Below are 25,761 nucleotides of genomic sequence, written 5' to 3'. Positions count from 1 at the left end.
ATATATAATGATGGTAGGGTATGAGATATATTTTTGTCTTTTGTCTTTTGTAGGTTTTGTTTCTTTTTTGCTAGTGTGAACATGCTCCTATTTCTTGCATGTCTACCATCTTAGACCTCAGTTCACATTGCCTGGTTTTTTGTCTTGTTTGCATTCTGTGCAATTTAAGGGTGTGGCATCCCCTTTGTTGAGCTGACTGGTATATATGTAGCTTACCACGGGCCTGGGTGGTCTGGAGTTGGGACCCGGTCCTATTTGTCTACCCTTTTATATGCATTACTTCAACTTTGATATACAGTAAGGTTTTTAATATAGGCAGTATAGGTACCGTCCCAATTTAGGGTCACCTTGCCGCTGGTGGGACGGCTTGTATACCTTTTTTTGATCAAAAATAGTTCACTAAGTACCCTATATTTATTATGCAACTTTGCTTTACATTTATATATAATGATGGTAGGGTATGAGATATATTTTTGTCTTTTGTCTTTTGTAGGTTTTGTTTCTTTTTTGCTAGTGTGAACATGCTCCTATTTCTTGCATGTCTACCATCTTAGACCTCAGTTCACATTGCCTGGTTTTTTGTCTTGTTTGCATTCTGTGCAATTTAAGGGTGTGGCATCCCCTTTGTTGAGCTGACTGGTATATATGTAGCTTACCACGGGCCTGGGTGGTCTGGAGTTGGGACCCGGTCCTATTTGTCTACCCTTTTATATGCATTACTTCAACTTTGATATACAGTAAGGTTTTTAATATAGGCAGTATAGGTACCGTCCCAATTTAGGGTCACCTTGCCGCTGGTGGGACGGCTTGTATACTTTTTTTGATCAAAAATAGTTCACTAAGTACCCTATATTTATTATGCAACTTTGCTTTACATTTATATATAATGATGGTAGGGTATGAGATATATTTTTGTCTTTTGTCTTTTGTAGGTTTTGTTTCTTTTTTGCTAGTGTGAACATGCTCCTATTTCTTGCATGTCTACCATCTTAGACCTCAGTTCACATTGCCTGGTTTTATGTTCTGGTTCTGTGTAGGCTAAATGTGCTCTTTCTGTGTAGGCTAAATGTTCTGGTTCTGTGTAGGCTAAATGCTTTAGTTCTGTGTAGGCTAAATGTTCTGGTTCTGTGTAGGCTAAATGCTTTAGTTCTGTGTAGGCTAAATGTACTGGTTCTGGGTAGGCTGAATGTGCTTTTTCTGTGTAGGCTGAATGTTATGGTTCTGTGTAGGCTGAATGTTTTGGTTCTGTGTAGGCTAAATGTTCTGGCTCTGTTAGGCTAAATGTTCTGGTTCTATGTAGGCTAAATGTTATGTTTCTGTGTAGGCTGAATGTTATGTTTCTGTGTAGGCTGAATGTTATGTTTCTGTGTAGGCTGAATGTTTTGGTTCTGTGTAAGCTAAATATTCTGGTTCTGTGTGGGCTGAAAGTTCTGTTTCTGTGTAGGCTAAATGTTCTGGTTCTGTTAGGCTGAATGTTCTGGTTCTGTGAAGGCTAAATGTTCTGGTTCTGTGTAGGCTACATATTCTGGTTTGGCCAGCAGCCATCTTGGATTTCTCTCTTATACACAGAAGCACTCGTTCGTCCAATCGTTCCTGTGTTTTATATGAAAGAACCACTGCTAGACATGTCTGGCTGCGGCTTATGTCAGAGAGAGCAAAAGGATAAGCAGTCCGAAATCGGACATGCCGGATTCTTAACTCCTCCAATAATAATTTGTCCGGTGCTCTAATACACATTAAACTGTTGGCCGAACCTTTCGTTATCAGTGGGTTCAGCCAATATTAGTCTAATGTGTTTTGGGGACTTAAAAGTATCCTTAGTATAGCTATGGAGCATCGGCCGGAGGATAGTCCACCTAATACTGGGATCGGTTTGGGGTTTTCAGTACTTTTCTCCAAACCAGGGAAGGTTGAAGTTAGGTCATATTGAGGCTGAAGATTTCACTCCTCGTGGGCAAAAAGATAGTTAGTGTGGCTTCGCCATACAGTCCTGATGTATACTGGACTGTGTGAAGTAAACGGGGGGGGGGCTAGCATAATGAAAATCAGCGCAAAGATAAAAAGGCGGCCATACTGTTTGAGTGAATGTGAAGTGGGCATGAAATGGGGTAAAAAATGTGACGTAGTGAGATTGTACTTTATTGGTCGGCAATTGTGTCCTTTTTAAAGGTGAACCACTTGAGAATCACATATCACGCATTGATCTAACTACAGCTATGCCAGCCATAGCAATATCTGTGGAACCAAGAAACCAAGGCCCACTCTGGTCGTAAACTTGTTCCTCTGGTGGCTTTCTTTTGTCCAGCTCAATTATGTGTGTTCTTCATTGTGCCGAAAGTCAGATCCATCCTTTGGTTGTGCACCAGTACAAGTAGTTATTGTTCCATCATTCCATCACTTTATTACAGGTCAGCTTACTATCAAGGGAGATCATTCATGACATTGCTATGGGGCCATATGAATTTTAGTCATGCCCATGGGATGTTGGATCATAGGACACCTTAAGAAAATAGTGGATCTTGACAGTTCCTAAACAACTTGAGACTAAAATTTTCCAAAGCCATGCAATAGTCATTGGCTCTGGCACCACCATGACTCAAAGAAGAACTATCGAGTGCCAGTCCTACTCCCACACTCCCACCATACACATTAGACTAATGTCAATGGAGTTGGCCAACAGTATTATCTTTGTTGATGATTGTTGGGGACAGTTAAGGATCCAGCATGTCCAATTTCGGACTGCTAGTCATTTTTTTCCTCCCTGAGATAAGCCAGCACTGCCAAACATGTCTCTCTTGTAGAGAACACAAGAGATCTCGGCAAGATTAGGGCAAGATAGTTGCCGGCTCCTATCGTTTGGCCGACAGCCATCTAAGGTGTATGGGGGCTTAACAACTCCTTAAATAAAGGTCACACTAAATTTCCATTTACTTTTAATGGAATGCAACTCAAGAAGACCCCTGCTGTAAAATCTGATCAACAGGCGAATTTTATAGCTGTCCAATCATTGCATCTGGTCCAAATATTCTCCCCTTTATTACCGGATTTAGATGTATGAAGAAGGTGAAGGATGTCTCAGACTGCAGTACAGGGTCAGCATTACAAGCACAAGGGTTCATGTCAGGACTTATTTATATGGGCGCTTATAAATGTCTCTTACATTTAATCGTGGATTTGGCAGATGAACCGGGTAACGACAGATTTTTCCACAAGGAGGAGGATGATTGAACATGGAGAGAGAGGAAAATAGAACACGCTCTACTTTCCTGGGCTGTCCCTGTTCTGTCATCTGCTGAAGCGGTCGTCTTCATGCGGAGATCAATTAACTGAAGAAGATGAGGATTTAAAGGGTTTGTTTGGGGCTCTTTTTTTTATTTGAATCATCTAATGTTATGAATTTTTATTCATATCCCCAAGGATTCATTGTGCTCACGGGTCATGAGTCACCTCTTCTGGCAGCGTGCACAATCATGTGCCGTACATCATACTTGTGATATTCCCCATCTTGAGTCATCCTACAATGGATGTGTTATGTCTAAGTGATGTCACATACATGGGGACACTGAATCACCTTCTCATAGCGCATGCGCGCTGTTTGAACCGCCGCGTATGCTTCTCAAACTGCTTATGTAAGTGACATCAATCAGGAGGACACATACATTGGGGCAGGCCTGTGCAAGGAAAAATCATTTGCGGGATGTAAGGCATGTGAACAGGCGCATCGGCGAAAGTGGATCTGTGAAAAAATACATAATATTGGGGACATAAAATAATAGGCAACAACTTGTAAAAATGGCCAGCTTTTGCTCTGAGTTTATTCCCTCTGCTCCCCTGAGTATGCCGTATTTTGTTATTTTAAAATCCTCCATGTGGTTCCCGAAATATGGGCCTTTTTTAGAGCTATTCTTTATGTTTTTACCAAGGAGGCGTGGCTCACAGGGTAATGATGTAGAGGAGCCTAAAGACACGCCCCAGAGGATCCTGTGAGCAATGACCTTTTGTAAAGAACCCATATATATGGAGCCCTATGGTAGATTAAAAAAAAGACAAAAACTGGAAGACTCAGGGGAGCAGAGGGAGCAAAAGTTGGACACTTGAGTCGTTGACAGGTCCTCTTTTAGGAAACATGTATGAATCAATATGAGGGCTCTATGCAGCTTTGTGCAAGGATTCTAAGCAGAATTCTTATGGGTTTGAATTATGGACCTGTAAGCGGTAGACACCTTTATAGCACACTATACCAAATGTAATGTATTGTCCTTCTAAAAACATTTCAGTAATTTGTTTCAAAGGAAACCTAGCTTTAAACAGCAGAATAAGGGTTAGTTCTCGGGTCTTGTTCACATAAAGTTTTTGAATTCAGTTAAAAAAGTTGTGCCACCAGTTTAAAAGTGTGCAGTTCTTGTTCTTATTTTATTCTGAGTATTCTATTTTTCAGTTTTTTTTTAATCTGTCAAGCGGTTCCAGAAATATGGGCCTTTTTGTTTTTTGGTATTTACCTAGGGGGAGTTGCTCATAGGGTAATTATGCAGTGGAGCCTATAGACAAGCCCCAGAGGATCCTGTGAGCAACACCCCCTTGTAAGGACTATAAAAATTATCACTAAATATGAAGGCTCATATCTCTGGAACCATATGGTGGATTAAAAAAAATAAAAAGTGGAGTCCTGTTCTCCTGTCGGCCAGTCCGAGCCTGATTACAACTACTGCTATTTACTGGATTTGGCGATTTCTTCAAAACGCAGCATGATCTAGGGGTGTCTGTTCCAAGATTTCCATGTTGACTTCTAAAAAGATCCATGTCCAAAAATTATGATCCAAAAAATTATACCATGTAAAAAAAAAATGCATAAAATTCATAGTAAAAAAAATGTGTATTCTAAAGTATCAGAAACAAAACAGTACATTTCAAACTAGCCTTAGACTTCTGTTTTACTCTTCATTACTACCCTGCTGGGTTTCATGCCGCTTTTTATCGTTCCGATATTGTTCTTGCACGCAACACAATTTTTCCTACCAATTCTGATGGAGTTGGTAATTGAGGCTTCGGACTGATGCAAATGTGAATACAGCCTAGAAGAAACAGTTAGAGTAGAGATATATACTCCGAACAGGTCTGCAACGAAATCCACAACAACTTGATGCAGATTTTGCCCCATTGGTGGATTGATAAATCCTGGGTGGACGTAACCAAAGGCTGAAATCGGTAGATATTGACATGCAGTGGATTTCGAATTCCCTGCAGCGCATGGATGAGATCTATCCACAATGCTGATTCTGTAACTTTTCTGCCCCATATTCTAAAAAGTACAAATACTTACTGATCCATTATACAAGGAATTCAATATCATTCATTCATTCATTTATTCATTCACACTTTCCTCTTACCTGCTCTGTTGATCTCTATGATTTCCTCCTGAGCTAAGGGGCAGGCATCTCCTGTCGCACTTCTATGAGGAGACTGCATGTCTGGTTTGCAGTAATTAGGTGATCCAGGTTGCGGAGCCCGAGGAATATGTTTGTTCTTTTTCTTTGGTAGCTTCTGCTTAGCCATTGCTAGGGAGTAGTACATTCCAAAATTGTTGACAATGACAGGGACTGGCATAGCAATTGTTAGCACACCTGCCAACGCACAAAGGGCACCCACCAACATACCCGACCAAGTCACTGGGTACATGTCACCATACCCCAAAGTTGTCATTGTTACCACAGCCCACCAAAACCCTATGGGGATATTTTTGAAGTTGGTGTGTGCAGCGCCAGTAATGTCACCAGGCTCGGCCCCGATCCTTTCCGCATAGTATATCATAGTGGCAAAGATTAAAACCCCAAGTGCCAAAAATATGATAAGAAGGAGAAACTCATTTGTACTGGCTCGTAGAGTGTGGCCAAGGACTCTGAGACCAACAAAATGTCGAGTGAGCTTAAAGATTCTCAGGATCCTAACAAATCGGACAACACGAAGGAAACCTAGGACATCCTTGGCTGCTTTGGAAGACAGGCCACTCAAGCCAACCTCCAGGTAGAAAGGTAAAATAGCCACAAAGTCAATAATGTTTAAGCTGCTCTTAATGAATTCCATTTTATCAGGGCAGAACAAAACACGCATGAAAAACTCAAAGGTGAACCATATCACGCACATGCCTTCTACATAAGTGAGGAAAGGTTCAGTCTCCACTTCTAATATAATCTCCGTCTTGGTGATGTTGTTTTGTGTGGTGGTCTCAGTCTTGTTGATGATCTCATTGAATGCCTCGTGGGTCTCAAGGCAAAACGTTGTGATGGAGATGAGAATGAAGAACAGGGAAGCAAAGGCGATATACTGCCAAACAAACAAGAGAATACAGTTATACAAAAGACATAGACACAAGACATAATATAGAACACAACTACAAAATATGGAACAAGTCAACCACAGCTACGGACGGATCGCATCGGTCCATTCTTTGAGTTTGCATGTAAATACCTGAAATAATCCCTGATCATCCTGGTATATGAATCACTTAAAGTGTTTTTTTCCCTTCTTTATAAATAGATATAATTGGATAGTGCTCGTCAAAACTAGCACTTTTCCAATTTACTGCATATTAAAATTTCCATTCGTTCTTGAGATACTAACACTTTTCTTTTATTTACAGCCTGTTGCCTAGGAGACCGACCACCACTTCGGTCTTAATAAGTAGTTAATATCTCAAGAACGGCTACAAATTTTAACAAGCAGTACATTACAAAATTGCTTGCATTGACATGCACTATTCGACCATACCCATTTATGAAACGATAGGAATAACCCTTTAAGGTAATGATAAATCTTTCATTGGCAGGTCAAAGGCTCAAGTCAGTCACCAAGGTGATGTGCGTATTGACATATTCAGGAATATGATCCAATGTCATATAGATGGGATTTCCACAAGGTTAGGAGCTCTTCTTCCTCTATATATCAACTTGTGAACACATTAGGCTTGAGGCATCCCTATTTTAGATTGGCATGGAACCTCATTAATGACATTAATGGTCCTTGATGATCACAACATTGAACAGCTAATTCCTAAGGATATGTTCACATAGTGGAATTTTACTGTTTTTGAAAAAGAATCTGCAGTAGAAATTTGAGGCTAATCCATCAGATATCTTTTATGGATTTGCAGCTCGAAACTGCCACAAGTCCGCAGGCGGATTAACTCTGGTAAATACGGGTAGTACCCTTTGTGGGTTCCACATGGAATCCGTACCAAAAAACATTTAACAAGTCATTTATTAAATCGTTTTTCAAATCCGCAAAGGGAGGTGGTTTGTAAGCGGATTTTAGCATGGAATATGCTCAGAAGTCTGTGTTAAAATTCCTCTGTGTGAACATACCCTAAACATTTCCTTTGTGGTTGTATGCTAAAGGGTATGGACACATTTGGGAACAATTTTTATTCGCTTCAAAATAATTTTTTTTACTCTTTCGTTTCATTAGGAATTTCGAGTTAACTGCAAATCCTTCAGTAAGCTTGTCCTGAAGGGGACTTTACAACTCTTTTATCTGTCTTTCCCTGAACCTCTACAAACCACATGAAAGTTGAATCGGTCATATATCATCTTAGAGGTCCGAAAAAAGCAGATAAAAAAAAAAGTTATAAACTCACGACGAGCTCTCTGATGGGTTCTCAGTTAACTTATTTTGCAAACATGAAGAAAAATATTGCAAAATTTTTAATAAAACCCATTAGCAAAGATTATTTTTTGCTGAAAATGATCAATACAGGGTGAATATTTGCGTTACTGATCATTAAGCGAAGAGGAAACAAACAAATCAATTACTTAGCTGTAATATTAGGTCTATACTAAGTTTTCAAATGTGAAGACAAATGTTACCATTCACTGACCGGAAGCACTGATGTTGCAAATGGTGCAGAATTGTAACGCAAAGCTGCAAACCTTTCATTTCAGAGTAATCAATAGTATCAGCTTTAATAGTAACAATGATACATCACACTACTTAGATAGAACGACTTATTGAAAAATTCAGCGAGCGCGAGCCATAAAATACTATTTGAGCCGCACAAACCCAAACAGATTTGCCTCCGCACGTGAATACATTTTCAGTGAATGTAATGAGTGCAGGCGCTCGCACCCTGACAAAACAGTCAAAACACAGATAAATAAAGAGGTTCTCGTCGCTGATTATAGGCCTTGTACATTGGGTAATTTTTCCTTTTTGACTACATGAATAAAGTATGTAATCTGCGCTGTCTCATTATACCTGGTTTGATTAAGGTAAGGAACGATGAACCTATCCAAAATGTGGATTCTTTTTTGGCGTATATTAAATATTTCTGCTCTCTATCCGTGCAGTATAAAGACCCCAATTATATGGAGATCAGGGATGTAACTACAGTGAGTGCAGGGGTTGCAGTTGCATCTGAGCTCTGCCCAAAACATCCCTTACAGCCCCTATTAGTAGACACTTAATAATAAAGACCCATGATACTTGGAGGCCCTGTTGGAAATTTTGCAATGCCCCCCCCCTCCAAGGTTCAAATTACAACTGTAAAGGGGTTTGTTAAACTTGCACAAAATTTAAAAAAATGAGCGTTTTTAACCAACCATCCTCCTGAAAATCTCTCACTCTCCAAAAAAACCTAACTCCAACTTAGAAGCTTCTAACCAGTGAGAACAAAAGAAATACACAGGCTTGTGATTTCCAACGATCTCCGGTAGGGGCTCTGGAGTGTCCATATATTTATAGCCTATATGAATATAGGTAGATAAATTTAGCCAGAAGACACAAATCCCTTCCTTATTTTAAGGGAAGAGTCAGATGAGGAGCGCAACGCAATGCTCAGACTGGCCGTTGTCTCTCTCAACCACAGCGTGACAGTATGTACAGTACAGACCAAAAGTTTGGACACACCTTCTCATTTAAAGTTTTTTTCTGTATTTTCATAACTATGAAAATTGTACATTCACACTGAAGGCATCAAAACTATGAATTAACACATGTGGAATTATATACTTAACAAAAAAGTGTGAAATAACTGAAAATATGTCTTATATTCTAGGTTCTTCAAAGTAGCCACCTTTTGCTTTGATGACTGCTTTGCACACTCTTGGCATTCTCTTGATGAGCTTCCAAAGGTAGTCACCGGAAATGGTCTTCCAACAATCTTGAAGGAGTTCCCAGAGATGCTTAGCACTTGTTGGCCCTTTTGCCTTCACTCTGCGGTCCAGCTCACCCCAAACCATCTCAATTGGGTTCAGGTCTGGTGACTGTGGAGGCCAGGTCATCTGGCGTAGCACCCCATCACTCTCCTTCTTGGTCAAATAGCCCTTACACAGCCTGGAGGTGTGTTTGGGGTCATTGTCCTGTTGAAAAATAAATGATGGTCCAACTAAACGCAAACCGGATGGAATAGCATGCCGCTGCAAGATGCTGTGGTAGCCATGCTGGTTCAGTATGCCTTCAATTTTGAATAAATCCCCAACAGTGTCACCAGCAAAGCACCCCCACACCATCACACCTCCTCCTCCATGCTTCACGGTGGGAACCAGGCATGTAGAGTCCATCCGTTCACCTTTTCTGCATCGCACAAAGACACGGTGGTTGGAACCAAAGATCTCAAATTTAGACTCATCAGACCAAAGCACAGATTTCCACTGGTCTAATGTCCATTGCTTGTGTTCTTTAGCCCAAACAAGTCTCTTCTGCTTGTTGCCTGTCCTTAGCAGTGGTTTTCTAGCAGCTATTTTACCATGAAGGCCTGCTGCACAAAGTCTCCTCTTAACAGTTGTTGTAGAGATGTGTCTGCTGCTACAACTCTGTGTGGCATTGACCTGGTCTCTAATCTGAGCTGCTGTTAACCTGCGATTTCTGAGGCTGGTGACTCGGATAAACTTATCCTCAGAAGCAGAGGTGACTCTTGGTCTTCTTTTCCTAGGGCGGTCCTCATGTGAGCCAGTTTCTTTGTAGCGCTTGATGGTTTTAGCAACTGCACTAGGGGACACATTCCAAGTTTGCCCAATTTTTCGGACTGACCTTCATTTCTTAAAGTAATGATGGCCACTCGTTTTTCTTTACTTAGCTGCTTTTTTCTTGCCATAATACAAATTCTAACAGTCTATTCAGTAGGACTATCAGCTGTGTATCCACCTGACTTCTGCACAACACAACTGATGGTCCCAACCCCATTTATAAGGCAAGAAATCCAACTTATTAAACCTGACAGGGCACACCTGTGAAGTGAAAACCATTTCCGGTGACTACCTCTTGAAGCTCATCAAGAGAATGCCAAGAGTGTGCAAAACAGTCATCAAAGCAAAAGGTGACTACTTTGAAGAACCTAGAATATAAGACATATTTCCAGTTGTTTCACACTTTTTTGTTAAGTATATAATTCCACATGTGTTAATTCATAGTTTTGATGCCTTCAGTGTGAATGTACAATTTTCATAGTCATGAAAATACAGAAAAATCTTTAAATGAGAAGGTGTGTCCAAACTTTTGGTCTGTACTGTATTTCTATGCAGCTGTTATGCTCGGGTTAGGAGAGCCACCGGCCAGTCCGAGCATTGCGTTGCGATCCTCCTCTGAGCTATATGACCATCTGACTCTTCCTTTAAAGTAAGGAAGGGATTCGTGTCTTCTGGCTAAATTTATGTACGGAACACCAATATTCATGAAGGGTATAAAATATACGGACACTCTGGAACCCAACGGAGATCGTCTGACTCTTCCCTAACAGTTTTGTAGGTGAAGCCAACACACCAATCACCCCAACATATCTGTTTTAGTAAATACTACATTTCCTGTGAAATAACTATGCTGGAACATCTTTTCACAGCTCTGCATTGTGCTGTTCCTCTGTTGTTCCTCCTGGAAACGTATTAAAGGGATTATCCCATACATAACATTTATCACCTATTCACAAAAATTGGCTGCCGAAAGTCCGATATATGAATGGAAAGGGTAGTGAGCATGTGCAACCACCACTTTTAAAGAAAGTGACATGAGCAGTATTGCACATTCTCACTATAGCTTTGCACACGGGGTCATATCCTTAAGGGCAGGTGCACGCAAGCGTATTTTTTGCCATCCGAGAAAATCAGATCAATCATTCAAATGCCACTCTGATCAAGCGCTGATCAGAGTGTGATCCAATTGAGGAGAGGATGGAGAATAAAATGTCTCCATTCTGTCAGTCCGCTGAACTCGGACTGCACTCAAATGTCATCCGAGTGCAGTCCGATTGTTTCCGCGCACTCATTGATTTGAATGTCCGAGTGTGATCCGAATATTGAATCAAACTCGGGCATTTCGGACATTTGAACGGCCCCAAAGACAAAAATTGGTCCAAGTGCGAACAGATACAGTTGTCTACTCTGCACGAGCACTAGGGATCATACATTTATCTATTATTATATGTTCTTTATAGGACAAACCCTTTAAGTTTAAATCGTAAGCCATTACATTCCCTTTATAAGCCTTCGCAGACGTCATACATTTCCATGAAGAATAACAGAGACAAAAAAATATGATTTTTATGCTTAGGGCTTTGTAAGAGTAGGGGGATGACAATGCTAATTAGCTTAAAGGGGTTGTCCGGGGAAAACAAGTTATCATCTATCCACAGGTTAGGTGATAATTTATTGATCGTGGGGGTCTGACCGTTTGGATCTACACAGAATGGGCACCTTTATGGGGAAGTGGTTTATTCCCTATGTGGCAGCCGATTGCAGCAGAAAGAATGGAGTGGCAGTTGGGCAGGTGGGGATAAAAGTTCCCTGTCAGGGATAAAAGTTGCCCATTCTGGTGTGGGTCCCAGCAGTGAGACCCCCACTGATCAGTATAACTTGTTTGAACCATACAGCGTCATTTTCTAAACATGGATCCTATTTAGTGACTCCAGTAAAAATGAGATTCCCTACAGTGGCGGTCAGCCCGATAGTCCCATCATGCCAAATCAGACATTATCCCCAATCACTAATTTATATAACAATGAACTGGGTAGATTTTTACATTAACAAGATGTTGCCTTTGTCTGTACATAGTGAATCAAGTATATTGTGCCAAGTACTGCTCATATAAGAGAGTGGTGGCCCACCGGAGGATTCACCGCTTCTCCCGTGGGCCAGTCTAAGCCTGAGTTACACAAAGTAAAAGGGGGTTGAACAAGCTGAAATTTTACTGTATCATTGATACTAGTTGTCTGTAGTGTCTGATGTGCTTTTTAAAGGGTATTCCCATATAGGACAACTATGGGATAACCACAGGATACACTACTAATTTCCTATAGATAGTGGACCCACTTCTGGTAAAGAGAGGTAGTCACCCATTTATAGCTTTCTCCCATCACTTTTATGGTGGTTCTGAAAATTGCCAAACAATGAGAATGCCATAAATGTCCAAGATAGGAAGGTTCATTATTATATATTTTTATTATGGATTTGAGTTATCGGTAAACTTTTTAGGCGTCTAAGATAATCTCTCATTTTCGATATTCGTATCATGTGTCGTTTTTTTGTATTCAATGAGAAGGGAATCTGCAATGCTAATAGTCAAAGCTTTTGCAGTTCATTTATTTGGCCGTTAATATGAGCGTCTGGATGGGATTGTTTTCAATTAGTTAACTCTGCTGCTTAAAGGAAAGCACAAGAGGCTTTTTTGGGCTTTCCCAAGAGGCTCATCTTGTATTCTGCCAGGAAAAAAAAAGTGTAAGAATCAAAACAGATCAATGCCAACCAATGTCCTGGGCCTTAAGGAAAACCTAAATGTAAAGATCAAGTTCTCACGTTATGTACTGCACTGATTGGCTGCACAAATCGCCACATTTCTAGGGGCGCCAGACTCTTATATTCTCGTTCTGTACTCCCATATGGAGCAAAATATTTCCTGAAATAAGTGGAAAATGAATATTTGGAAAATTACAAGGAGAAGACAATTACATCCAAATTATCCAAAAAAAATTTTCAATTTTTCAAAAGAAAAACAGCTACAATTTTGCAAATCAAAATAGATATTTTCATGCTTTTTTAGATTTTTTTTTCATTGTTATGATTTATTCAATCAGGGACATAACAACAGAGGTGTTCCACTTATACAATGGACTTTTCCACAATGTTGTAGCCAGTCTTAATAGAGTCAATTGGCTAAAATTTGGACTTGCACTTTGTTCATCAAAATATTAGGCTTTGTCTCTTTACAAGAAGTGGGTGTGGGTCTTTGTCTTTCTACAGGAAATTGGGGTAGATATTTGTCTTTCTATAGGAAGTGGTTGTGGGTCTTTGTCTCTACAGAAAGTGGGAGTGGATTTTTTTCTCTCTAATGGAAGTGGCGGTGAGTCTTTATATCTTTACAGGAAGTGAGGGTGGATCTTTGGTTCCTTACAGGAAGTGGTGGTGAGTCTTTATCTCTTTACAGGAAGTGGGGTTGGGACTTTGGTTCTCTACAAAAAGTGGGGGTTGGTCTTTTTTCTCTAAAGGAAGTGGGGTTGGGTCTTTGTTCCTCTACAGGAAGTGTGGGCAGGTCTTTGTCTCTCTACAGGAAGTGGGTGCAGGTCTTTGTCTCTCTACAGGAAGAGGGTGCAGGTCTTTGTTCCTCTACAGGAAGTGGGGGCAGGTCTTTGTCTCTCTACAGGAAGTGGGTGCAGGTCTTTGTCTCTCTACAGGAAGTGGGTGCAGGTCTTTGTCTCTCTACAGGAAGTGAGCGCAGGTCTTTGTTCCTCTATAGGAAGTGGGGGCAGGTCTTTGTCTCTCTACAGGAAGTGGGTGCAGGTCTTTGTCTCTCTACAGGAAGTGGGTGCAGGTCTTTGTCTCTCTACAGGAAGTGGGTGCAGGTCTTTGTTCCTCTACAGGAAGTGGGTGCAGGTCTTTGTCTCTCTACAGGAAGTGGGTGCAGGTCTTTGTCTCTCTACAGGAAGTGGGCGCAGGTCTTTGTTCCTCTACAGGAAGTGGGGGCAGGTCTTTGTCTCTCTACAGGAAGTGGGTGCAGGTCTTTGTCTCTCTACAGGAAGTGGGGCAGTTCTTTGTTGCCTCAGAAAGTGCGGATGGGTCCTTTTTTTCTCTAAAGGAAGTGGGGTTGGGTCTTTGTTCCTCTACAGGAAGTGTGGGCAGGTCTTTGTCTCTCTACAGGAAGTGGGTGCAGGTCTTTGTCTCTCTACAGGAAGAGGGTGCAGGTCTTTGTTCCTCTACAGGAAGTGGGGGCAGGTCTTTGTCTCTCTACAGGAAGTGGGTGCAGGTCTTTGTCTCTCTACAGGAAGTGGGTGCAGGTCTTTGTCTCCGTACAGGAAGTGAGCGCAGGTCTTTGTTCCTCTATAGGAAGTGGGGGCAGGTCTTTGTCTCTCTACAGGAAGTGGGTGCAGGTCTTTGTCTCTCTACAGGGAGTGGGTGCAGGTCTTTGTCTCTCTACAGGAAGTGGGTGCAGGTCTTTGTCTCTCTACAGGAAGTGGGCGCAGGTCTTTGTTCCTCTACAGGAAGTGGGGGCAGGTCTTTGTCTCTCTACAGGAAGTGGGTGTGTGGCACCCCAGGGGTCTGGTCTCCACAGTAATAGCAATGTTATGTCTGAGAGCAGGTGGGAGGTCTCTTGGTCAGGAATCCTATGCATGCCACACCTCCTGCCCAGTCCTGGGAGGGGAAGAACTTCCCCTATATAAAGCTGGGGCTGAGGCAGGGTTAGTGAGTAGAGTTGAGAAGAAGAGAAGCAGCTATAGGAAAGAGAGATCAGGAGCTCTGGGGAAGTCGTGCTAAAAGGAATCAGGGGCTGGCAGCTGTAGAGCTCGCCCTGATTGAAGAGTTACCACCGGACCCGGAGTCCGAGGCTGTGGGGGCTAATCCTTACCCAGCAGCAGAAACCGCCCGGCAGGGGATTTCAGGTCCTCTGGCCAAGAAACCCGAAGGCACGGTCACACGCGTGGGACCAGCACCGCCGTCGTGGAGCGGAAGCCACTAGAAGGCCCCGAGTCACCGGCCATACGGGTGAGCACCACACGGTACACTCAGGGACGTGGGCTGCTTTTACCCGCCTCTAGCAAGGTAGCCAGAAGAGTACAATTAGTTGGGGAGGCCTACAACTCCGCCTGGCCAGGGGAGATCCCATCTGCTCAAAGACTGACCAGGCCCCGATCGCTAGCCAGTACTCCGGGAGGGTCTATCTTTATCACCAGTAAAGACCCTGAACTACACCGCATCGTCTCTGAGTGGTTCCTGCTACCCCCATCATCCACGTCGGCTGCCCTGAGGCCATACCCCTCCCGTTGGGGGTTATACCATCCACGCTGCACCATCCTTCCACCGGCCTCAGCGGTCTGCCCTGCAGCGGCAGCTCCATAGCTGCATTCAACGGGTGGCGTAGTCGTCCTACATCTACTGCTAATATACCGCCACTTAGTCTGACTCCCTGGGCACGGACCGGGTCATCGCCACGAGACTACTACCCCTATCCGATCCGGCTCCGGGTAGGCTCCCGCGTGCGCAACGCTGCGCGACTCAGGCCCAGGGGCGCGTCAGGTGCAGGTCTTTGTCTCTCTACAGGAAGTGGGGCAGTTCTTTGTTGCCTCAGAAAGTGCGGATGGGTCCTTTTTTTCTCTAAAGGAAGTGGGGTTGGGTCTTTGTTCTTTAACAGGAAGTGGGGGTTGGTATTGGTCTCTCTACAGGAAATGGGGACAGGTCTGTGTCTCTCTACAGGAAGTGGGGGCAGGTCTTTGTCTCTCTACAGAAAGTGGGGGTGGGTTTTTGTCTCTGTACAGGAAGCAGGGGTGGGTCGTTGGATCTATACCGGAAGTGGGGGCAGGTCTTTGTCTTTCTACAGGAAGTGGGGGCAGGTATTTGTCTCTCTACAGGAAGTGGGGCAGATCTTTGACTCTCTACAGAAAGTGGGGATGGGTCTTTACCTCTGTACAGGTAGTGGGGGTGGGTCTTTGGATCTCTACAGGAAGTGAGGGTAGGTTTTTGTCTATCTATAGAAAGTCGGGGTTGGTTTTTTTCTCTGTAAAGGAAGTGGGTGTGGGTCTTTGTCTCTCTACAGGAAGTGGGAGTGGGTCTTTGATTTTCTACAGGAAGTGGGGGTTGGTCTTTGTCTCTCTACAGAAAGTGGGGGAATTTGTTTCTTTACAGGACATGGGGTGGGTCAATGGATGGATACAGGAAGTTGGGGTGGGTTTTGGGTTCCCTACAAAAAAGTGGGGGTGGGTCTTTGGTTCTCTAAAGGAAGTGGGGTTGGTTATTTGGTTCTCTACAGTAAGTGGGGGTGGGTCTTTGTCTCTACAGGAAGGGGGGTGGTTCTTTGTCACTCTAAAGGAAGTTGCGGTTGCTCCTTGTCTCTCTACAGAAAGTAGGGATGGGTCTTTGTTTCTCTACAGGAAGTGGGGATGGACATTTGTCTCTGTACAGGAAGTTGGGGCAGATCTTTGTCTCTCTACAGGAAGTAGGGATGGGTCTTTGTCTTCCTTTAGGAAGTGGGGGTGGATCGTTATATCTTTACAGGAAGTTTGGGGTCTTGTCTGTCTACAGGTAGTGGGGGTGGGTCTTTGGCTTTCTAAACATAGTGAAAGTGGGTCTTTGTCTTTCTGCTCCTGCTCTCCTGTCTTTCAAAATGCATACAACATAACAGAGAAGTGGGCTTTTAGCTCAGGACAGGTAAGCCAATGGACCATGGCAAGACCAACGTGTGCTGGGAAGTAAGGGAAAGGAGGTTCCAGATCATATAGTGCTGGCAGAATGCTGATGAAGAGGAGCCATCCACTGAAAAGTTATAGAGCATGAGAATCAAGACCGTTCCTGGACTGGTATGTGCCCCAAAAGTAGTTTTAACTTGTAAGGGATGAATGCACCAAGACTAGGGTTTTACTTATACACTATGGTGTCTGTCAATGATCTCCTGGAGAGGAAGGTGTGAGGGGGCAGGAAATTGAGGAATTGATCAAGAAAAGATACTGGGAAAATGTATCCCAAAATGGCATCATAAAACAGCACAAATGTACTGGGAATCCAGTTTATTACCCTGCCCTGTATTTCTGATGTTAGAAGATTTGATTGTAGAGATGCAGTGTGGTACATTTTGGTACCCGAGCATCCATCACTTTATGCCAAGTGGCAGTTCTGCTCGAATAAGCGCTTTCTTCAGCTTCATATAATTATTCCATGATCTTATATGACATTCATCCCAACATAACTGTTCTGATGCCTGCACCACAGTGAAAGTGACAAAGATTCTGGATACCCATGATCAGGACCCATAATCTAAACATCCTATTAATATACTGTACCCTGAGAATACTGAGAACAGATGTAGTAAAGCTGAATATAGAGCTGCATTGCTAGGTTGTCACAACTCTCAGATAATGCTGGTTATGTGAAACCACACGGAACATATTGCGATATCCCAGTGGTATATGGTATGGAAAAAAATGTTCCATAGTAAGGATGCCATCAAAAATAAAAGTGTTACGTTTATTTTTATCAATTAACAAAATGCAAAATGAATGAGCAAAAGAGAAATCTAAATCACATCAATATTTGGTGACCGCCGTTCACATTCAAACCAACATCAATTTTTCTAGGTACACAATTTATGAAGGCACTCAGCAGGGAGGTTGTTCCAAACATCTTGGAGACCTAACCACAGATCTTCTGTGGTTGTTGCTTGTACAAATCCTCCTAAGTCTTCATATGATCCCAGACAAAATAGATGATGTGAGATCAGGGCTCTGTGGAGCCCATATCATCACTTCCCGGACTCCTCGTTCTTCTTTACACTGAAGATTGTTCTTAATGACATTGGCTGGATGTTTGGGGTCATTGTCCCAGAACCAATCAGATGCCTCCATGATGGTATTGCATGATGGATAAGTATCTGCCTGTATTTCTCAGCATTGAGGACACCATTAATCCTGGCCAAATCCCCAACTCCATTTCAGCCTCAAACTTACAGGATCCTCCACCATGCTTCACTGTTCCTGCAAACACTCATAATTGTGCCACTTTCCTGCCCTTCAGTGAACAAACTGCCTTTTGTTACAGCCCAATATTTCACATTTTATCCAAAGCATCTTCAGTTATTTATCTGCACCCCAGTTCCAATGTTTTTGTGCATATGTGAATCACTTTGCTTTGTTTCCATGTAGAATATTTTTTTTTTTTGCCAAAATTCTTTTACTTCTGGCCAGACTTCTCTGAACAGTAGATAACTGTAGTTGGATCCCACTTTTTATTGCCAGCTCTGAGCTGATGGCACTGCTGGACATCTTCAAATTTCAAAGGAAACATGATGCTTCTCATCAGCTGCACTGTTTCCTTGGCTGATCACTGCGTCTACTGTCCTCAACATTGCCCATTTCTTGGCCCTTCTTCAAAAGAGCTTGAATAGCCCATCTTAAAACCCCAGTTTACTTGGAAAACCTTGCAGGTAGAGACCTTGCTGATGCAGTATAACTACCTTGTGTTTTGCTGCTTTGCTCAGTCATGCCATGGTGCATAACCTCAGACATAAAACTGTCTTCAACAACCTCACCTTTCCAGCAGAATTTGTCTGTTCCTCACCCAGTTTAAGCATCCTAAACAGCTGTTTCTGTTTCAGTTAATGACTTTATACATATGAAAATGATGATCATTTTCTCCTGTTTGGTATAATTGGTTACTCATACACTTGACTACAATCCTAGAAAATCCATGGCTGTGTACAAGGGTGCCTACAAGAATTGATGCTGTTTTAAAGGCAAAGGACGGTCACAGCAAATATTGACTTTATTTAGATTTCTCTTTTGTTCATTCACTTAGCGCTTTGTTAATTAAGGAAAATAAACTATTATCATGTGCATATCATTAAACGCTTTCGGACCACCGATAGACTTGAAATATTCAGGCAGTCCAGCTCCTACTTTGAATTAGCGGAGTGGGGTATCTGGCTGTTCCCATAGAGAAGGCAGAGACGGTTTATTACCGTTTGTGCCCTGGATCATAGGAGACCCAGACAGTTCTGCTATGTAGTCAGGAGGCTGCACTTCCACTGTAACTGGGGCCAATATACCAGCCCAAATTCCAAGGGAAATAAGATGAAAATAAAAATATTTGAATATTAAAATGCCTCCTCCCCCGTCCAAGGTCTTTTATGACCTTATGTGGGGCACAATGTGTAAAATACATGAAAAATAAAATGAAGAAATAAATAAAAAATAGCAGATAAAAAAAGAAATTAAAAAAATAGAAATAAAAGTGCCACTGTCATCCATGTTACTAGCCCACCCTTGTAAACCCCCCCCCCCCAAAAAAAACCTGTCAGATATATAAAATAATTGTTACAGAATCGGGAACCAATTTTTAAATGTATTTTAGTGGTCCTAAAAAAATGGGAAAAACAGACACTTCTGTCCTTTATTTTCCCAAAGACATTAGCAAAAAAAAAAGAGAATATCACATAAAAATAAATCCCTATATATCAGGAAAAAAGATGCAAAAATTGCTTGAACGAGAAGATATTTTATAGCTCTCGAAATTGTATGTATGAAAAAAAAAACGATATTGTGCCTGGTCAGGAACGGGGGTAAATTTCCTGGTCTTGAACTGGTTAATATGTCTGTCCATCCTGTGATTTCCATAACTCCATGACTTTTTCTTCTTGGTGGTGCATATGCAATGTTGAGAAGTGTACATAAGTCTCTGAAATGCAGCACCCGGAGTACCCGGGCAAGTGCCAGGGCCCTGGACCATCAGGGGGGGCAACTGCGCACGGCCATGTCTGGTGAAGTGCCGGCAATCGAGCAGCAAGTGCCAGCGGTCCTGCACAGATGCCGGGGAAGCGACCCGGGCCCGACAGCAAGTGGGCCCCCCTGATGGTCCAGGGCCATGTCTGACACGCCGGCGCTCCTGCACAGCCACATACCTGTAACCTGAGGAGATGGGAGGGACACAGGCCGGGGGCAGGTGAGCGAGCTTCCACGATCCTCATATTAAAAACATTTCTAATGTGTGTGTGTATGTACAGTGCTGGTCAAAAGTATTCGCACCCCTGCAATTCTGTCAGATAATACTCAGTTTCTTCCTGAAAATGATTGCAATCACAAATTCTTTGGTATTATTCTCTTCATTTAATTTGTCTTCAATGAAAAAAACACAAAAAGAATTGTCCTAAAGCCAAATTGGATATAATTCCACACCAAACCTAAAAAAGGGGGTCGACAAAAGTATTGGCACCCTTTGAAAAATCATGTGATGCTTCTCTAATTTGTGTAATTAACAGCACCTGTAACTTACCTGTGGCACCTAACAGGTGTTGGCAATAACTAAATCACACTTGCAGCCAGTTAACATGGATTAAAGTTGACTCAACCTCTGTCCTGTGTCCTTGTGTGTACCACATTGAGCATGGAGAAAAGAAAGAAGACCAAAGAACTGTCTGAGGACTTGAGAATCCAAATTGTGAGGAAGCAGGAGCAATCTCAAGGCTACAAGTCCATCTCCAAAGACCTGAATGTTCCTGTGTCTTCCGTGCGCAGTGTCATCAAGAAGTTTAATGCCCATGGCACTGTGGCTAACCTCCCTAGATGTGGACGGAAAAGAAAAATTGACGAGAGATTTCAACGCAAGATTGTGCGGATGGTGGATAAAGAATCTCGACTAACATCCAAACAAGTTCAAGCTTCCCTGCAGTCCGAGGGTACAACAGTGTCAACCCGTACTATCCGTCGGCGTCTGAATGAAAAGGGACTGTATGGTAGGATACCCAGGAAGACCCCACTTCTTACCCCGAGACATAAAAAAGCCAGGCTGGAGTTTGCCAAAACTTACCTGAGAAAGCCTAAAACGTTTTGGAAGAATGTTCTCTGGTCAGATGAGACAAAAGTAGAGGTTTTTGGGAAAAAACATCAACATAGAGTGTACAGGGAAAAAAAAGAGGCATTCAAAGAAAAGAACACGGTCCCTACAGTCAAACATGGCGGAGGTTCCCTGATGTTTTGGGGTTGCTTTGCTGCCTCTGGCACTGGACTGCTTGACCGTGTGCATGGCATTATGAAGTCTGAAGACTACCAACAAATTTTGCAGCATAATGTAGGGCCCAGTGTGAGAAAGCTGGGTCTCCCTCAGAGGTCATGGGACTTCCAGCAGGACAATGACCCAAAACACACTTCCAAAAGCACTATAAAATGGTTTGAGAAAAAGGACTGGAGACTTCTAAGGTGGCCAGCAATGAATCCAGACCTGAATCCCATAGAACACCTGTGGAGAGATCTCAAAATGGCAGTTTGGAGAAGGCACCCTTCAAATATCAGGGACCTGGAGCAGTTTGCCAAAGAAGAATGGTCTACAATTCCAGCAGAGCATTGTAAGAAACTCATTGATGGTTACCGGAAGCGGTTGTTCGCAGTTATTTTGGCTAAAGGTTGTGCAACCAAGTATTAGGCTGAGGGTGCCAATACTTTTGTCCGGCCCTTTTTTGGAGTTTTGTGTGAAATGATCAATGATTTGATTTTTGCTTCATTCTCTTTTGTGTTTTTTCCTTGCAAGCAAATTAAATGAAGAGAATAATACAAAAGAATTTGTGATTGCAATCATTTTCAGGAAGAAACTGAGTATTATCTGACAGAATTGCAGGGGTGCCAATACTTTTGGCCAGCACTGTATATGATGTGAATGTCTGTGTATGTCAGGGTGTATGACTGTGTATATACAGTATATTTATGTCTGTTTTATACAGTACAGACCAAAAGTTTGGACACACCTTCTCATTTAAAGATTTTTCTGTATTTTCTTGACTATGGAAATTATACATTCACACTGAAGGCATCATAACTATGAATTAGCACATGTGGAATTATATACTTAACAAAAAAGTGTGAAACAACTGAAAATATGTCTCATATTCTAGGTTCTTCAAAGTAGCCACCTTTTGCTTTGATGACTGCTTTGCACACTCTTGGCATTCTCTTGATGAGCTTCAAGAGATAGTCACCGGAAATCGTCTTCCAACAATCTTGAAGGAGTTCCCAGAGATGCTTAGCACTTGTTGGCCCTTTTGCCTTCACTCTGCGGTCCAGCTCACCCTAAACCATCTCGATTTGGTTCAGGTCATCTGGCGTAGCACCCCATCACTCTCCCTCTTGGTCAAATAGTCCTTACACAGCCTGGAGGTGTGTTTGGGGTCATTGTCCTGTTGAAAAATAAATGATGGTCCAACTAAACGCAAACCGGATGGAATAGCATGCCGCTGCAAGATGCTGTGGTAGCCATGCTGGTTCAGTATGCCTTCAATTTTGAATAAATCCCCAACAGTGTCACCAGCAAAGCACCCCCACACCATCACACCTCCTCCTCCATGCTTCACGGTGGGAACCAGGCATGTAGAGTCCATCTGTTCACCTTTTCTGCGTCGCACAAAGACACGGTGGTTGGAACCAAAGATCTCAAATTTGGACTCATCTGACCAAAGCACAGATTTCCACTGGTCTAATGTCCATTCCTTGTGTTCTTTAGCCCAAACAAGTCTCTTCTGCTTGTTGCCTGTCCTTAGCAGTGGTTTCCTAGCAGCTATTTTACCATGAAGGCCTACTGCACAAAGTCTCCTCTTAACAGTTGTTGAAGAGATGTGTCTGCTGCTAGAACTCTGTGTGGCATTGACCTGGTCTCTAATCGGAGCTGCTGTTAACCTGCGATTTCTGAGGCTGGTGACATCGGATAATCTTATCCTTAGAAGCAGAGGTGACTCTTGGTCTTCCTTTCCTGGGGCGGTCCTCATGTGAGCCAGTTTCTTTGTAGCGCTTGATGGTTTTTGCAACTGCACTTGGGGACACTTTCAAAGTTTTCCCAATTTTTCGCACTGACTGACCTTCATTTCTTAAAGTAATGATGGCCACTTGTTTTTCTTTACTTAGAATTTGTATTATAGCAAGAAAAAAGCAGCTAACAGTCTATTCAGTAGGACTATCAGCTGTGTCTCCATCAGACTTCTGCACAACACAACTGATGGTCCCAACCCCATTTATAAGTCATGAAATCCCACTTATTAAACCTGACAGGGCACACCTGTGAAGTGAAAACCATTTCCGGTGACTACCTCTTGAAGCTCATCAAGAGAATGCCAAGAGTGTGCAAAGCAGTCATCAAAGCAAAAGGTGGCTACTTTGAAGAACCTAGAGTATAAGACATATTTTCAGTTGTTTCACACTTTTTTGTTAAGTATATAATTCCACATGTGTTAATTCATAGTTTTGATGCCTTCAGTGTGAATGTACAATTTTCATAGTTATGAAAATACAGAAAAATCTTTAAATGAGAAGGTGTGTCCAAACTTTTGGTCTGTACTGTATGTGTTTTTAAGAATTTGTGTTCAAATATGTACGTATGTCTGTATGTGTTGTAAGGCGGCGGTGTTCACACCATGCAGTAACTGAGGCAGTGACCCAAGCAAGTCCAACATAAGCAGCTTTTATTCAGCACTCATGGGTAAAACAGAAATTCCTCCAGTTCGCAGCCTGGTTAACACAAGTCCATAAACAACGATGGGCAACGGCCGCGCCGGGCCGCTCAGAGTCTGACAGGCGCAGAGCCTTCCCAGGCGTGGGTTCAGCTACACACAGGCCGCCGAGCTTTCCTGTTATGCTCCTAGCAGGTCCCAACACTGAATACCACTAACCCTAAAGCAGGGTTTTTAAAGGACCTGTGGCAAGAGCCACTGGAAAACCTGGGTTGGAGGGAGGAGGCCGCCCCACTGCCTTCCTGCAGCCTCCCCCAAGAAATGAAGGCCCTGCCGGGTTTTACTAATCTGACTTAGCCAGATAGCCTGACCAGGTCAATGCTCACCTTCATTCCTGCACTGCAGCCGCAGCTGTGTCTGTGACTGCAATGCACTCCAATGGATTTAATAGGTCTCTGTACACATTCTGGGGATATATAGCGCCCCTCGTATACGATACCAGTCACTGCCTCACATATCCCCCCCCCTCTGTTCAAACTTGTGGGTTTGAACATTTGCCACCATACAGGGTGCCCGGGACAGGGCATCCGAGTTTGCCTGTGACTTCCCAGCGCGATGTTCTACAGAGAAACTGAAATTTTGCAGTGACAGGAACTACCTGGTGACTCGCACATTCCTCTCCTTGGCGTTTCTCATCCATACCACGTGTGAGTGGTCCGTCACCAAGCAGAACTGACGCCCGAGCAAATAATAACGTAGCGATTCCAAGGCACACTTAGCCAAACACTCCTTCTCTACCACGCCTATAGTTTTTCTCTGTCGGGGTAAGCTTTCTACTCAAGTAGGTGACCAGGTGCTCTTCACCATTCACTTTTTGTGACAATACCGCCCCTAGGCCTACCTCCGAGACATCTGTCTGTACAATGAAGGTTTCCTTGAAGTTGGGGCTGATGAGGACAACCTGTCCACACAGGGCCAATTTCATGGACTGAAACGCTTCTTCTGCCTGAGGGTTCCACCGAACCATTACCGATTTTTTCCATTTCAAGAGATCAGTCAGGGCCGCTGTTCTCCCAGCAAAATTAGGTATAAACTGGCGGTAATACCCAAGGATGCCAAGGAACGCCCTCACCTGCTTTGTACTTGACGGTTTAGGCCTGTTTTTAATGGCCTCAACTTTATTGATTTGGGACTTGATAACTCCTCGGCCAATCACATACCCCAAATATCGGGCTTCCTCTAGACCTATCGCATATTTTTTGGGGTTTGCTGTTAACCCCGTGGCTCTGGGAGAATCCAGCACTGCTTGTACCTGGGATAGGTGCATATGCCAGACGGTGCTAAAGATGATGATATCATCTAGATATGCGGCCGTGTACCTCTGATGGGGCTTGAGCACTATGTCCATCAGCCTCTGGAATGTAGCTGGGGCCCCATGTAACCCAAAAGGTAAGACCACATAGTGATATAGACCCTCCGGAGTTATGAAGGCGGTGTTTTCCTTCGCCGATTTCGTGAGAGGTACCTGCTAGTAACCCTTGGTGAGATCGAGCGTGGTAAAGTACTGTGCCTGCCCCAGTCTCTCAATCAGCTCATCCACTCTGGACATTGGATAAAGGTCCAACTTCGACATTTCAGTTAATTTCCGGAAATCGTTACAGAAGCGTAACGATCCGTCTGGTTTCTGGATTAGTACGATGGGGCTAGCCCACTCACTCCGTGATACCTCAATGATGCCTAACTGGAGCATTTGTTTTACCTCAGCCGTGATGGCTTGCCTCCAGGCTTCGGGTACCCGGTACGGTCTCATTCGTACCCTTACCCCACGTTTGGTGACAATGTCATGTTGGAGAACCGTAGTCCTACCCGGTAGCTCTGAGAACATGTCGGTATTCTGCTGCATTAGCGAGCGAGCCTCCCGTCGCTGCTGTTTAGTGAGAGCATCACTTATCCTGACCTCTCCCCCGGACGCATCCCTGGCTGAAGGTAGAGAACTCTCTGACGGCATGCCCGAAGTGACCTCTGTAACTAAACACTCTCGATCTTGTCAAGGTTTTAGCAGGTTTACATGATAAAGCTGCTCTGGTTTCCTCCTTGCAGGCTGATACACCCGGTAATTTACCTCCCCCACTTGGCCATGAGCTTACTCGCGGCTGTGGGTACAAGTACTAACACCCGATCGCCCTTGTTAAAAGACCTGACTGTGGCTCTTTTATTATATGTGCGACTCTGTGCTGCCTGGGCATCTAACTGATGTTCTTTAACGATGGGCATGACCGCCGCGATCCGGTCCTGCATACTAGCCACATGTTCAATTATACTCCTATGTGGAGTCGGCTCTTGTTCCCACGTCTCTTTGGCTATGTCCAACAGACCCCT

General features: G+C 43.2%; 1 protein-coding gene across 12 annotated transcripts in view; it reads right to left on the bottom strand.

The window, feature by feature from the left end:
* The window catches only part of LOC141172102 (voltage-gated potassium channel KCNC1-like), a 154,231-nt gene that overhangs the window by 87,609 nt on the left and 40,861 nt on the right, over nucleotides 1–25,761 (bottom strand). For all 12 annotated transcript variants that reach the window (XR_012252419.1, XR_012252418.1, XM_073655949.1 and 9 more), the window contains exon 3: nucleotides 5,388–6,321. Coding sequence is in view for 10 of the 12 variants with exons in the window: in XM_073655949.1 (XP_073512050.1) it covers nucleotides 5,388–6,321 (934 nt within the window). In the remaining 2 variants the exon portion in view is untranslated. The remainder of the gene's footprint in view (nucleotides 1–5,387; nucleotides 6,322–25,761) is intronic.

This window comes from Phyllobates terribilis, unplaced genomic scaffold, assembly GCF_046119375.1.
Source record: "Phyllobates terribilis strain yellow unplaced genomic scaffold, ASM4611937v1 Scaffold_12__6_contigs__length_324123572, whole genome shotgun sequence".
NCBI classification, from domain to species: domain Eukaryota; kingdom Metazoa; phylum Chordata; class Amphibia; order Anura; family Dendrobatidae; genus Phyllobates; species Phyllobates terribilis.
Note: the sequence above shows the minus strand (reverse complement) of the source record. Positions and strands in the feature narration are given on the sequence as shown.